This window comes from Pistacia vera, unplaced genomic scaffold (genome assembly GCF_008641045.1).
Source record: "Pistacia vera cultivar Batoury unplaced genomic scaffold, PisVer_v2 Contig701, whole genome shotgun sequence".
In the NCBI taxonomy this organism is placed as follows: Eukaryota; Viridiplantae; Streptophyta; class Magnoliopsida; order Sapindales; family Anacardiaceae; genus Pistacia; species Pistacia vera.
Window position 1 is genome coordinate 518,922 of NW_022196559.1, and position 16,725 is coordinate 535,646.

Below are 16,725 nucleotides of genomic sequence, written 5' to 3' on the forward strand. Positions count from 1 at the left end.
CAGGTACTCACTACAAAAAATTACTAAGAAATTGGTGTTAAGGTGGTTGCACTTCTAAAACCAGCAAGTACTCACTACAAAAAAAAGTTAAACACACAACATTTCAGAAACCAGTGAACACAAGGGTTTACTCTCTCTCTCTCTCTCTCAGATTACTATAAAAAACCAATACCAAAAGCTTAAAACTTTTAGTCTCATATAAAGGTTCGCATAAAAATTTGTTTGGTTGGACTTATTTATTCGCCGAAATAGTTTATTTAAAGTTAAAAGAACTTTTGAAATTCTTTTACGTTGTTTCTTTACATGTAGAGGTGGGCATTTGGGACTGGACCCAAAAGCCCAGTCCCAAAACGCAATCCTAAGACCGGTCCTTGAGTCCTAGGAGGCCTGGTCCCATAAGGAGGAGGGCCTGGGCCCTCCACTGGGCCCTCCTCCAAGGTCTGAGGCCTGGGCTCAAATTTTTTTACATATTTTCATTTTAGTCCCTTGTATAATTACATAAAACCCTCTATAAATTTAAAATAAACATAAATTATAGGGGTTAAAAGGAAATTTTATAATATTTATTAAAGAAAAAATCTTCTAGGCCTAAAAAATTTATAAAATTTACCCCTAAAAAATACTAAAAACCCCATACAAAATTTTGTTTTACCCCAAAAATATAAAAAAAAAAAAAAATTGAGAAGGGAAAAATAATTTTTTCAGGCCCATAGGACTGGTCCACAGGACCAGTCCTGAGGACCGGTCTGGGTTCTAGAGTTTCTCATGAGCCTAGGACCATACTTGGGACCGATCCTTGCCCAACTAGCAACTTTTTTTTATTAGAAGCTAGATACTAATAAGCTATACTTTTATAAAATGCGTTCAAAGAAGCCGTACTAAATGACCTAACTTGTTTTTGTGAATGCTTTTTGAGTCTAGCCGTCTAGGCCCTAAACATAACCTAAGATTTGGCTAAGAAAACTTAAATTGGCCAACTTACATTGATAATTTTCGATTGAGTAGAGCTATTGACACCCCACTAATGAACTAAAGAAGCATAATTTCTTAAGACACTTCATTTGAACGAGTACCCAAACCACTGATTTCAAATAGGAACTGGAGTCCACCTTCACAAGGTCGGTTTTGGTTTCAAATTTCATGGAACTAATATTGTGCAGTTTCGATTCTGGTTCCACCACTTCAAAAACCAGGAATAGAAATCGGAACTGACGTCCGGGTAAGGGGGATTGGCCGATGACCAGAATACAACCAACACAACAGCAAAAATCCAACAACAACCACAACAACAAGCCACTGACATCATAAAACATCCAACAACAATCACAACAGCAAGCAACTGAATAAAAAAACCAACAGTGTGGTGGAAACAAAGTCGCAAAAACGCGACGATTGTGCGATAGCAGATGTAGGTGACGGACGGCGATCAGTGAGCTAGGGACGCTAATGGTGAGAGGGGTTTTGTAGATGACGTAATGGAGATGTTGATGGTGGTGACAATGGTGATTGTCAGCATCGAAATCGATAAGCATTTGTGCAGAAAACCTAACAATCGCGCGATCCCAATAGAGATGGTGGCCAACGATTGGCTGGTGCACTCAGATGGAGAAGCAAGGGGTTTTGGTGAGGCAGAGAAGTGGATGTTGATGGTGATGTCGAGGTGGTCCAACAATGCCGGAGAGATTAGATTTAGGGGGAATTGGAATTTGAATTTCAAACTTTTTTCTTTGGTGTAAATTTGAGGAAGTGACGTGGCATTTTGTTGATGTGGCAAATGATGTTGCATATGCCACGTTGGCTGCCACGTGAGAGGATGGTGTAAAGGTTAAACCTAGTATTACTGGGCCCAAAGAAATCTAGAGTTGAACTGTGGAGCTACTGTTAAGGCATGGCCGAATTCTTTAATTCCGTAACACAAAGAAAGCTCAACTTAACAAACACCATTGCACAAACCAAAACCGAATCTTCAAACCCAGCTCCGGCGAAGGACACACCAGCAAAATATCGACGGCCGGAGAAGACCAGCCACTATTTAGTACTTGGCGTTCTTGTGAACCTCTCACAAAGGAATGAAAGATCTGGTTGGTGCTTTTATGAATCTCATATTTTGTGCTTCACTTGTTATGTTATTGCTGCCTTAGTTTTTTATTTTGAAACTTACTGATCAGATTAGAATTTTTCGAACACTTTGTTCCAGGCATATCGAGACCTATTCACATTATTCGAGCAATCAAATTACCAGTTATTGGTATGGGAGGAGTTGGCAAGATTTTTGAAAACCACATTCAAAAGTTAGCCTCCAAAACTATCAGTTTAGAGTAATAAAAAAACTTTTATTCTTTGCACAGACCCAGTGAACACTTTTTTGATGTTTTCTGGGAAAAAAAATTCAAAACTTTTGATTTTGGGTTGTGACTTTAGGTTTAATTCCTCTTCTTTGTTTAAAGCGCTTTCCTTTAATATGTTGTTAACATAACAATTTTAAATTTTCATGGTAGGTGTGTCAAAGAAGTAGAGGAAATACCCATTGATCCCCATCTAAATATCAGCCTCAAAAACCGGACCAATCATTTTGTGTCAAGTAGTAAGTATCATGTGACTGGAACAAGCATTTGAATTATAGCGTTTAATCATCTCTTTCATAGCTTGATTCATTGTAATGGGTTTGTTTGGCCATTTGCTCTGCACTAATAGGATTGAAGGAGGTTGTAAGTATTTTTGTGGAAGAGAAATCATGGACCTACGGGACCAAATTTGTACAATTCTTCAGGCCAGGTAATCTAAACTCCCTTATTAACTGAGTTTCTTTGTGTCTGAACATTAACAAATGCTAGTTATGGTAGGAAAATCACTGTTGAAGATGTGTCAAAGAAGAAGTCTATGGATCTTCGCCTACTCCATGGAGTTGCATATGAGCATCCATGATTTGGTAGATGGGGATACAGATTCTATCATGGAAGAGTTGCAGAGCACAACTACAATAGAGCAATTGAAATCTTTAGCTCTTTGGAACTTGATAAAATCATGCAAGATTTCGTGACACCAATAAGTGGAGACAAATTAAGCAAATAATTCACTACTACAGAGATATAAGTGAAACCAACTGATCACACTGAAAGATCTTCTCAGGTTTATGTTAACTTTCAATTCTAGAAGAGATCAAGTATTTGACTGACAATTGAATGTAAGGAGGTTAAGGTTGAATTTTCGTACGATACAAGTAGTTCAAGTTCTACTGGGACAATGTTGGATTGTTCAAGCAAATGCAAGTCTAAATGGAATGGCAGGAAAATCAATGTTGAAGATGTGTCAAAGAAGAAGTCCATGGATCCTTGCCTACTCCATGGAGTTGCATATGGGCATTCATGGGTTGGTAGATGGGGCTACATGATACAAATTCTACCATGGAAGCTTTGGAGTTGCAGAGCACAACTACAACAGATAAATTGCAATCCTTAGTTAGCTCTTTGGAACTTGATAAAATCATGCAAGATTTTCGAGACACCAATAAGTGGAGACAAATTAAGCAAATAATTCACTGCTACAGAGATATGAGTGAAACCCAACTGATCACACTGAAAGATTTTTTAGGTTTATGTTAACTTCCAATTCTGGAAGAAATCAAGTATTCGACTAACGATTAAATGTAAGGAGTAAGGTTGAATTTTTGTATGATACAAATAGTTCAAGTTCTACTGGGACAATGTTGGATTGTTCAAGCAAATGCAAGTCTAAATGAAATGCAATTCAGTTATATTATACTTATAATTGAATTAGGTAATTGCCGGAGATATCTATATATGCTTCGATAAATCCTTATGTACAAATATTAGATCTTTTTTCATTAAAATTTTTATCAATCAGGGCAGCTACAACAATATTCAATCTTACAGGAGAAAGCAATGGATCATTATAAGATCTATTCACTAGAAACTCATGATAAGATCACCAATTTCTTCTGCAATAGTTGTTCTTTAATGCTATATTGCTTTGAAAAAATGAAAAAAACAAAAACAAAAGCACAAGATACATTTGCTTTTATATTTGGCTATGGAGTTATGAAGGATATCTGCCTGACAAAGCCTGCTGGTAATCAATCTGTACAACTTTTGCTGGGGTGCAAAGAATAGAAAAACTACAGTGTTGAGTGTTTCTTTTCTACTGCCTCTTTTAAGTTTTCGTCTCAATGCAAATGCCAAGGGCGGGGGCACAACATTTCCAATATGCCTATGCTTGTGTTGGATGTTGCCTGCAAATTTGTAGCTATACGAGAAACCCTGCACGAACAAGAAGATCAAGGAACGTTCAATGATAGCCATTGGCAAAATAGCAAAGAACAATAATCCAATGACTTCGCTAATGAGCTGGTGCTGCAAATAACTCATCTTGATATTGAGAAGTTACTGCAGAACTCATGGTGTGTTTGGAACATCAGAAAGTTGAGTAGACTTACTTGTGAACGACCACATTTGCGTACAAGTATTCTGTCCTGATCCAGGTAAATTCACATTCAAATTTTGCCCATCTGTTGAGGATCGATCAGTAATGGAGGTTGGAAAGTGTCCTCATGGCACTTCTATTGGTTTTTGAAGGTAATGTGGGTGCATTACCTTTTCTAATTCCCTTGTTTTGAGTATCTGTGATGGTGTTGGAGCAGTCTCTAATTCTTAATCTTTCTGGATTTTAGTACAGCAGTGCATCATATAGCCAATTATCTAAACTGCAGTTACAACTTCAATCTCTGATGGAGACCTTGAGTGCAACAGAACCTCACTACATCAGATGTGTAAAGCCAAATAATGTTCTAAAGCCTGCTATTTTTGAGAATTTCAATGTCATTCAACAATTACGCTGTGGTGTGAGTATATTGTGCTTAATGCATGCCTTCAGCTGCTTTATAATAACCTGTCAAACCTTTTATGAGACTTTAGTTTAATTTTGCTTGTTCAAATTTATAGCTTTTCTCATCTCTTAAAGTAAATTGGCTTTCCCTTATACCTTTTAGGGTCTTCTTAAGGCAATTAGGATCAGTTGTGTGGGTTATCCTACCAGGCGTAACTTTTATGAGTTCCTGAATTGTTTCGGTTTACTTAGTCCTGAAGTTTTGAATATGCATAGCAGCCATCAGACGTGAATTTGCATTAGAATCAACAAATTTCAGATAATTTTGTATGCAGAGTTCAATTCGAACACCCAATTCCTATCAAACCAGAAAAATGATACACATATAAACTCATAATTTTGTATGTAGATTTCGTATTCATAATATTATTCTGAATGAAAACATCATTGAAATCAGAGGTCATATGCGTCCAGTAACATTATCAAGCCAGACATAAAAAAAAGGGTAACATTTACCAAATCTTTAGTATCACAATTTATATATTATCCCTAATTTCATATAAAATTTTGCAAGTATGGATGCATTGCTCATTATAGGACTAATTGTTGGCAATGTTACATCCACACTAGCCAAGACATCATTAGCTCCTTCGCGCACTCCATCCTTTTTCGCAGCCCTTTTCTTAGATCTTCCTAAAACAAATTAACAATAGGTTACGTTTATCTTACAAAGGTGTGATTACATCTTAATGTAGTTTACCTTTTAATGAAGAGCACAAAAGAATTATGGTATGTTTACCATTGTTTCCAAATTTTTTCTTGTCTCTTTGTTGTCGCTGTTGCTTCTTCTGCTGATGTTGTATCCTCCACCTCCTCTCCTCCTCTCCTCCTCTTTTCTTGCACTATATTCACTGTTGCTCTCATTATCAGAAACATCAACACCAACAATGTCATCCTCCTCCATCTTCACCTTTTTGTCCATACTGATAGAATCACCAGATTCTATCTTCTCACACACAGATCTCTCAAAAATCATAACATTGAATTTATGATCGACATCATAGTTAAAAACTAAAAAATCCCCATGCTCCACACAATTATCTTTGACATAATTTTGTCAACTATGTTAAATAAATACCTCATTACAAATATATCCCAGACTCACAGGCCATAACTTTTTCATCTTATATATTCTGGATCACAACAGCAATTGGAAATCCATTGAAGTGTTCGACAAAAGCATCCAAGATTTTCTACCAAGGCTCCAACACCTAGAACAATCTATAGTTAAGTACGTCAATTAACCAAATATGTATGTGTTTAATCTGTAGTTTATACAATAATAGATGCATGAGTGTCAGTCAGTTCGGGTATGTCAACTGGCATAAATATAATCTCATTTGTGACACAGCATGATATCAAAATAATATAAAAAAATGCAAGACAGGACGGAAATGGGTAGTACTTCATCAGGATAGAAGCTGCTATTTAATTCCTATAATCTCTGAGCATTTAAATCAAGGTTGTGTTTTCAAGATGCTTATTAAATGATTGCTAGTTTAGTCAAGCATGATGTACTTTGTAATGGCTGAGGAAATAACACATAATAAACAACGCAATAAATTCATCATTAGTCAAAGTTACGGGAGCATAATGGTCAACTCTACCAGTGTCTTAAAACGCTAAAATATATACCAGATGCAGCTTACTGTTAATTGCTGAAGTTGTAAGAGCAATTCTGATTCCAAATCATTGAATTTAAAGCAAGAAATTATCCTTGTCAACAACTTTTTTACCTGCAAAATTGGTGACAATTATTTCATATTCTTCGCCAACCTTGGCTTCAGTCAAACCCACTGGCTTGGGCTCCAGGCAGAGTACCTGATCCCTCAACATTCTACCCGAGAGGGAGGAATTCAAAATATCCTGTATTAGGAAGCACAGCATAAGTAGCCGACTAAGGAGGCAAACTTGGATTGACATTTGCTCCAATCCAACCTTCGGAAGAACCATAATCAGCACCATGCAGCTCCCCTTCTTAATGCCCCAACTCTTTCAGATACGGCTCCATTGACCCAGTTAATATCCCATAGACATACTTCGCATTAGGAAAAAGTGTTGGAATTAATCCATACCAATTACTCAATCTTGAGCATCTTTTATGAATCAAATCAGCCAATTCAGGATTTGGCTTCAGTATTTTGGACATTGCTGCTCGAATTGAAGGGACAATGACTCGACTTGAGAGGACACCTTCTCTGTATGTCAGCACATAGCTCCTCCCAAACTAGTTCGAATGTCCGAAAGGCATGGACAATACTGTGGGCAAAGGTTGAAGACACAAGTTGAATTTCTTCGCAAAAGATTAGGCCACATAGGAGATGGCAATACAAGGATTGTTGGTAATCAGGACCAAATATTACCTCATCAGGGCTGCAACACTGGGACTGCATTGCCTTCATCCCACTCTTAAATTGTGAATTGCGGTAGACAATTGTAGTAGTAGTTCCTGCACTTAGACTCCCTTTTGTTATGAACTGCCTGCTGCTATATATAAATTGGCTTTCCCATTTCCAATAGGAAACTCTCTGCAGGTCATAAAGTATTTTCATTAATCCAGGGTTGTACTTTCAATCACACAAAATAAGAAACAGGCAGAACTTTTCACGTTTAACAACCCATGGGTGACTAACCCAAAATTAATATAGTTCATCAAAGCACAGTCCATCTCTAGCAAACAACTAAAACACTTTTGTAACACCGGGTTAATCTGTAACTCAGTATGGTTCTAACATGAGAAATTTGAGTTTGAAATTTAGGTTTTCAATCTAAAAGAAAATCAGATCAAATCCCATTCAACGTCTAAGATGGCAAGTAATAAAGTGTTATTTTTGGTCATGATCATCCATGCCTATGCTTTGTCATTTGGTCTCAGTCTCACCACGCTTATAGCATTACTCAAGTATTTTTAGGGTTCAAACAGAAGAATGTAGATGATACTTGGTGTGGCAGACTGTAAAATGACAGCTATTTTGAACAATTGCTACAAAAACAAAAAATTGAAGATGAAATTACCAGCTTCTTGGCTTCAAGGGTTGCTAGAAGGACGACTTTGAAGAACTGTGTTGGCTTCGTCTTCACAGGCTTGGACATGGAGATCTGTGTTCAATCGGTGAAAAACTAAACTTGACTGGAGATATCCCTGCTGGGAAGAACTATAGAGGATCCCGGATGCTTTTGTCGAACACTTCAATGGATTTCCAATCGCTGTTATGATCTATGGGGAAGTTGTGGCGAGTCTGGAATATAATTTGTAATGAGGTATTTTTTCAACATGGTTGGAAAATTTTTGTCAAAGATAATTGTGTGAAGTGTGGGGATTTTTTAGTTCTTAATTATGATGGTGATCATAAATGTGACGCTATGATTTTCAGGAGATCTGCGTGTGAGAAGATAGAATCCGATGATTCTATGGGCATGAACAAAGAGGTGAAGATGGAGGAGGATGACATTATTGGTGTTGATGTTTCTAATGATTAGAACAACAGTGAATCTCATGAAGAAGATAGTGATGACAGACTGGCACACAAGGCGGTCCCTTGTAATTGGCCTCAGATTGCCATGCCTGTGTGGGATTGTTCTTCTCTATTGCTCTTTCCTGTATACAACAAAGATGAACCAACAACAATGTGAGACAAGTGTGGAAGCTGTACATCAACAAGAAACATAATTAAAAAATACAAAATGGACTCCATATTCGGTCAAGCATTAAAGTTCATATCTATCACGATCAAACGGCTAATGAATAGACAGTGGAATTACCTGATAGACTGGAAAGGAAGGGGAACATCCACCACTGCAGGTAGGAGGGTTCCCAGACACCTTAACAGTCCTCAAGCGAATGAAAAGGAGCAATTCCCAAATTCAGCTCAAGATTCTCATTCACCACTGTTTGAGAAATCATTAAGAGTTCACATTAAAGTCTTAGTAACACACAATTAAAGATAAATTATTAACCATTTAATACCAGTAATACCAGTGCCAGTGTCAACAGTCATCTCTTCCTCATACAAGCTTGGTGAAAATTTGGTGACCGCATCATTTTCATTGAATTTCAAGGCTGCCCTGTTTTAAGCCCTGATTTCTAAAGTAATAAAACATCAGATTTACAAGAAAATAAAATTTAGACATAAACCATAAGGAGAAGTTGATTTCAAAATCATCTAGACCTCGCCGCTTCAATCTGGGTGTCGAACAGCCGAAGATATACATACCCACAAAGCAAGAGATGATTTCCATGTTCTTAGTTCATTTCACAACTTTAAAGCAAGTGAAAATAAATTGAAATGACTTCCAAATATTATCAAAACAGAATAATAAATTAAGAATAACTAGAGAAATGCATCAACAAGAGTAGATTAGAGTAAAGAGTATTTACTTCCTGCCCAAAAACTGCCCCATTCGAGTTTCCCATGGCCCACATTTGTGCAGGGTTTGTGAGTGTAGTATTACTACTTATTTATATAACTTTCTTAACACACTCGTTTTCTCTACTTTTGTTAGCACCTTGATCTCTGACGTCGATCAGCTGATAAGCCCCATACCTCCAATTGCAATACTCATCTAATTTCAATGTCAAAATTTTGTTGTTGTGTTAATCTGTTTAATTTATCCTGGCCCTGGGTATTATTGTGATTGTTTTGTGCTTATGTGAGTTTGAAAAGATTAGATAGAAATAATGCGTTAAGTCTTTGAATTTGTATATCCAGAAAAGAAGAAAAACTTCATCAATTGAACTTGTAATTGTGCATATGAGATTGAATATAGACTAATTTTGTTATCGAGAAAAGAAGAAAAAGCATTATCATTTCAAGTTCTAGTTACACATACGTTTATGAGATTGGCAATTTTTCATTTGTTCATTATGTTTTCTGAATATAAATTAATTTTAAAGTTACATATGACGGGCAAAGATATTATAGTGAAGATGGAAGTGATGATTTTTTCCCCCAGATGATCGACAATGATCAGAATCAGGAGCTTGAAGCTACCAAGAAGAAGAACGCTGAGAGCAGGGACCTGATTTTCAATCTGGCCATGCTCTACGCAAAGGAGTACACAGAGCAGGTTCTCATTGCATTCTTTCTCACTATTATTTGTTTGATTTCTCCATTATGAGTTTTTTTTTTTTTTAGTGATTGAGATTCTTTTGATTATACAAGGAAAAGAGCTAATCGAATTGAAACGTGAAGCTAAATTGAGGGTAGGGTTCTATGTTGACCCAGAAACTAAGATCCGTTTGGTTTACTATTTTGACAATTTTTAGAATAGTTTTTTGAAAAAAAGTTGAGTTGAGTAATATTCTGAAAAGTTTTTTGTACATTTTTTAATAGCTTTTTCTGAAAATATTTAGATTATTTTTAACCTCTTAGGTTTGTTAATTTAACCAAACACCCCCAACATTAAAAGTTTATAGATTGACAAACACTCCCGTCCATCCACATTTCCCAGATTTTGGTTACCACTGTCAAAAGGTTGTTGAAATCTACCGACTAGTTCTGGCTAGTAGTGTGCCGATCTAGCATTTCTCAGCTAGATTCATCGTAGATCTGACCGAAAAAGACTAGATTTACAATCACAGATCTAGCTGTTGATGATCAAATCCACTATTATAATTCATTGATGATATAGTCTATCTCAAAAATATTAGTCTTGATAGATGTCTGGTGATACAATCAATGGCAATAAAGAGTTTTTGTTATATATATATATATATAGATAGATAGATAGAGAGGACTTAATGGGACACCTTATCTCAAATAGGACTAAGAACCATAACAAGAAAATAGAAACAATACAAAATGTATGAATTACAGAACATTAATAGAGAAGCATGAATTATTCAATAAAAACGAAGAGAGAAACATAAAAATTGAGAGATGAAGCCGGTAGTATGACTGATAATGTTTATTGACTGAAAATTATGAACAAACGTCATACATTCACATCTCTTTTTCAAAGTGATGTGATATTTTATTTTATAATAATTTAATATCAACCCACACCATCTCATAACTGTCATATCTGATGGAAACATGTCTTTTATTATTTCAATGGTTTTGACTAAGATGGACTGGTAGTTTAATACCCTAAAACAGAAGATTCCAAAAAATCTTAATATTTAAGAATATTGTTTTAAAGACACCATCTCACAAATCCACCTAAATCATTGGGGAACTTACCTAAAATAGAACAACATTTCAATGGTTTATTTGCATAAGTAGAACATGTTTTATTTATATTTATAGTACCTGATCCACGCCATCCAACTATTAACAAAAGAAGAACAATAACAACTCAAACTAGCTGATCTTCATAACATTAATTCAGGAATTTTAAACTGAGAACTCATATGAGAACTTAACCAACAGATTACGCCACCGCTACTCAAGCTTCACGTACATATTTCCCAAATATTATGATCCCTTTCTTCACTTCAATTGTGTACTTCACTCGACCAGCTTCATCTTGCTGCTGATAAAGAATGACTTTATCCCGAACTTTAAGACCTTTATTGGCAACAAAATTAATCCAATCACCAGTTATCGCGCGCTTTGGATGTTTACCTTTGTTTCGAGTGGCCAAACGAAACTCGTATTGCTTTTGGTCTGAGTCCATCACCATAAATTGAACACATTTAACATGTTCTTCTTCAGGGAAGAAATGATGAAAGGCTTCCATTGGCAAAACCAATCTATTCTTTGTGTCAGTGGTAGATAAAACCTTTGAGAAGATCAACTCCGCCATCAGTAATTAACATAAATTAATCAGATAGGTGATATTTTTATTCGGTTCTTTGGCCTTTTTATAGACAGTTTGCTGAACTAAATACATGTATATCGCCGATTAACATCAAATCGTCTTTACCCTACCACTTAAAAGTGTGTGTGTTTTATGTAATTGAAACAATCAACTTTTGCTAGAACAAAAAATTCAACAAAAGCTGACAATTGACAAAAAGTTCTTGTTTGAAAACTAAACAAAAAAAACAAAATTAAGCTTGTAAAAGGTTTCTAATGATCTATGGAATAAGAAATGAGAATGTTTGGTCGCTCATTGGTCGATACAGAAGATTGTCAACGGTAATGCCAGATAAATTAAGGTTTTGCACGTTTCCAACTTGTACTGTTTATTATTAAATTAAGGTACAAGCACCATTGATCATTTTGTTTGTTTACTGGAATCCGGAACATTAATGCATGGTCACTTCATTTGACTGGTGATAGAAAAAGCTCTACCATTTGCATACCACACTTCTGTTTGAACTACTAAGTGATGAAGTTCGTTTATTATATTTCATTTTTAGTCTTTGTTTCTTCTGTCTTGAAGAAGTTCCAAAAGTGAGAAACAAGTGAATTTAATTGAAGTGTTTTAGTCAATCTTTATTGTTTCTTTCTAGTGTGGGCCATGGAATCAACCATTGATTATTTAGATTCTATTAGTTGGAATTAACATTTATCATCTAATTAGAAAACTTGTTTCCGTAGAATAAATATTAAAACAAAACCATNTTTTAAATAGAAATTAAAAAAATAATAAAGAAAGAAAGAAACTGATAGTTAACTAAAAGTCAACACGCACATATACATAAATAGAACAGAACCAAACTGGTAAAACGTAATACAGGAGCTTCGAAAACTAATCTGAGAAAAGGAAGACGTAATATAGAGTAACAAATTGTGGAAAAAAATACAAAAAAAGATTGAGAAACAACAGTACCTGGGACAGTAGCGCGAGACTGAGAGGTAGAATGAAGAAGGTGAAGTGAAGGGATACAGAAGTAACGAATTGTACAGAAAGAAGAGAAAGAGAAACTGAAATCAGAACGGAGTTCAGTGAAGGGCGTTACGAATTCACCGATTTCCACGCTTTCACTCTGTCTTTTCTCTGAAAAAAAAAAATTGACCAAAAATGATGAGAGACTGACTGGCTGAGTAGCTTTAAATAATATTATTTTAGTAATTGCCCAATGGCTGTTCCTTTGGCTTTGGTGGCGAATGGGGATATGATGAGCGAAGATTCTTTTGGCTCAAGCATTATATAAGCGTTACAAAATGCCGTCCACTTTTTGCCATTCATATATTTTTTTATATTCACTTCTGAAATACCAGTTTTGCCCATATATTGTTGCTAAAATGACATAAACCTTTCTAGGTTGGAAGTTTATGTGACTGAAATGACAATTATAGCCCTGCTTTATATTGTCTAAAATTAGACTTTTAGATGTGGATTTATCGCTGGGATGCAAAAAGGGAAGTTGAAAAGATTTTATTAAAGCCAGATTTGCCGTGGGGTCCTTCAAGTAAAGGGCTAGATTCTGGAAAATTTCCACTGTTTTGCTTTTTATTTTCTAGATTCCTTTCTTTTTATCTAATTCTTTATTTTATTGTCCAGATAAATAATTTTTTTACTTATTTCAGTGCACTAAGTACAGTATTAAATTTATTATATTTATAGTATCCTTATTATAGTAAAATCTCTTTATAAACATAATTATGAGATTAATTAATTTTATTACTATAAACAGGTTATAATTTAATAGAAGTGTAGTTACAAAAATTTCTTATTTTATAATTCACGTTTTAGTAGTACAGTATTAGGATTTCAGTTCATGTTTTAATAATATTAAGATTTCAATTGAACACTTCAATTGCCTATTTTTTAAAACAAATAGAAGATTGTGTCTTAGAATCAGCGAAGATAAGTGTCCTTGATGGAATAGTAAATACAGTTACTGCATGGTTAAATTGATGTGAGGCCACAGACAATTGTCAATTGTTTTAAGCATTATAAAATTAAGACTCCTGATATCGATGAATTGCAAGTTATAAATAAAGTGGATGAGAAGAATCAAATAATCATTGTAGAATTGAGTGATCAAATTTGACAACTTTACTACACTAATTGAATGGATATTAAAGTATTCATCAATCATTCAAATAAACAATAAGTCATGTAAGCTTTAACTAAAGAATAAATCTTTGTTACAATTACACAAGAAGAGAAAGAAAATAATCATGAGAATAATAGTACGAAAATACAAAAAATTTTGTAACAATAAGCTCCAAACATGCTTGAGAAGCTATAAATATTTTAGCTTCAACAAGAAAATATTCATGCTAGCGAGTAATGTATCTGCAAGTTAAAAGATGTGGTAACAACTCTAAAGCATAAATCATTCTCCTAAATAATTTTAAATAAATATTTTATTTTATCTTAAACCTTTAATATAACAAATAATTTTTTTTTTTTGTAATATGCACATAATTATTACTATATAGAGACAATTTTCTTTAAGATAGGAATTAAAAAAATTATAACTTATTATAATATGGAATTTATTTTTATTTATAACCATCACAAGTTGGGAATATAATTTTTTATGACTATATAGAATTTATTCTTATATAAAATATTACTATAGAGAGATTTTCCTGTTAACGTGTTTAAGTAAATCAAACATATAATAATCTTATAATTGAATTAAGCTGTGAGATAACATTTTTTATTTATTATATTTACTTTAAAAAGGCCCAATAAACTATTATGCGTCACAATTAATTTTAATTAATTTTTGAGATAAATACAGTTTTTAATTCAATTTTACAATTAACGGAATCTTGGCTTATGCCATATGTTGGAAAATTGCGTCCGAATTTTTAATGTGATTGTGATTCGTAATTCAATTTTACAATTAACGGAATCTTGGCTTATGCCATATGTTGGAAAATTGCGTCCGAATTTTTAATGTGATTGTGATTCGAATTTGATTGGAATTAATGGTGATAATATATATGGTGGGGTAATAAAGAAGGAATACAATCTATCTAAATTTAGGGCATTTTGGAATGGTAGACGTAATGACCATTTTGTTTTATAGCCTGAAAATTAATTTTATTATTAATTCTCCAAGCTACTTTGTTTTCTTCCAACGTTTCAGATCTTGTTTTTATTTCATTGAACATGCTTTCGTCCTTTGAAAGTAAAACAAACTGGGTTTTGGAATGAAATTAAATATATGATTCAATTATATATATATATATATTTGAGAGTGATCAAATCAACTTATACATATCTTAATAAGTTTATCAAGATTCTAAAATTAATGGTCAGATAAATTTTTAGTGATTATCTTTTTTTATTAATAATCGTGAAAATTCGAATAAAAAATCTTTTAAATAATAGGTCTAAATATTTCAAACGAGATAGTTTTTCATGGTTAATCTTGATTAGATTTTATCTTGTTATTCTTGGTTAGATTTTATCTTGTCGAGACTTGAGAGTTGAGAGGGACTTTGATTGGACTTGCCATTATCGGCGTTATTCTCATTGTACATCATCGTATTTGTATAACTGGACCCAGAACCCTTGATATTTTAAAAACTGCGTATGACTTTACTAGAATAGGCTACAAGTCTACAACATCTATGCAACAGGTAAAGATCCACCACAAATTATTACTAATTTATTAAATGGATAAGATATTAACCTTTAATTCCTGGACATGGAAAGAAGCAACACTTACTATACAAGAAGCAACATTATTTTTATCGACTAGTTTATTTTCAGATTCTTTATTGGGTCAATTAATTTAAACTTTGAAATATTAGTACGCTTGATTATTCTCCAAGGGCAGTCATCGTTTACTATACAAGGGCACCGGCAAGGACAAGATTTGATAATTCCACTCTCCCATACATCTAGTTGTCACCTTCCTGGAAAAAGTCAAAAAGGGTAATCCTGTAATTTGATTTCAAGTACTCCTTCTGATTCAGCGGATGACGTGTGATTACTGGAATTTGAATCACGTTGGTTGGAAGTCCACTAAACCAGCCAGACAAAGCGTCTGTTTTCCTTGTACAGTATTAATAGACAATGATATTTGCAGCTAGTGATTTAATTATACATAAAATATTTGTTATGAAAGTGATTTATGATAATTTAACAAACAAAGTCTCTTCTTTGCTTTCTAAGCGATGTTTAAGGTTAAGGATAATGACATATACAATTATTGTTATATAGATCTTATTTTTAAGAGTAAATAACTTTTTCTAATCCGAATAATGGTTTAATAACACTTTTCTATCTATAATTTTTTAAAATACCATTTTATTATCCAAATTTATATCTCGTTTCCGATCCTGACATCGTTGCGACCTCACACCATCACCATTCTCTTTCCCAATCATCACTCACTAAAACCCTTCAAATTCTATTCCTACCAACTTTGTCAATTGCCGACAATTAAGCTATTAAGGTTTGCGCAGTCACCAGACAAAGTCAAATTCTGATCAATCCCAATCACATAAATCTAACTTTTCACCACTAAAAGACTCATCCGTCTCTCTTCTTCAAAATGCCTAACAGTCTGGATCGAGTTTGCTCTATGTTCATTTTCAGAATATAAATTTAAATACTAAAGTGATATTTTAAAAGTCTGTGAGTGGAAAAGTATATTATTTGGGTGGGAAAAAATAAACTTTATCTTTAATCATAACTTAGACATGAACTAAACAGTAATCTCAAGAGAGCATGATTTAAAGATCTATTGTGCAAATGTGATACATGTGTATAAGGTTAATTACGTTAACGTCTCACTGCAACCAAAACACATATTGCGTGACAAGTTTGCTCCAATCAGAACCTAATTTGATAAGTGTATTAATTAACAACTAAACAAACTTTAATTCATTCAAATATTATGAATTTTTCACAATAACGTGAACGTCTGTCTGACTCAATATTGGAATAGAATAACAGTAACCCTATCTGTTAAGGCGTTAAGCATGCCTGGTTGACATTTATGTATTATAAAACATAAAT

At 34.0% G+C, this 16,725-nt stretch overlaps 1 protein-coding gene and 1 pseudogene across 1 annotated transcript; both read right to left on the reverse strand.

The window, feature by feature from the left end:
- Window positions 1-4,183: 4,183 nt before the first annotated feature.
- On the reverse strand, window positions 4,184-7,995 carry LOC116114168 (annotated as a pseudogene).
- Window positions 7,996-8,453: 458 nt separating this feature from the next.
- Window positions 8,454-11,649, reverse strand: LOC116114169 (B3 domain-containing transcription factor NGA4-like). The gene is made up of 4 exons (XM_031400317.1): window positions 11,305-11,649; window positions 11,154-11,171; window positions 8,665-8,724; window positions 8,454-8,549 (listed from the first exon to the last, which is right to left on the reverse strand). The coding sequence occupies exons 1-4, from the start codon at window positions 11,647-11,649 to the stop codon at window positions 8,454-8,456; spliced, it is 519 nt and encodes a 172-aa protein (XP_031256177.1).
- Window positions 11,650-16,725: the final 5,076 nt, after the last annotated feature.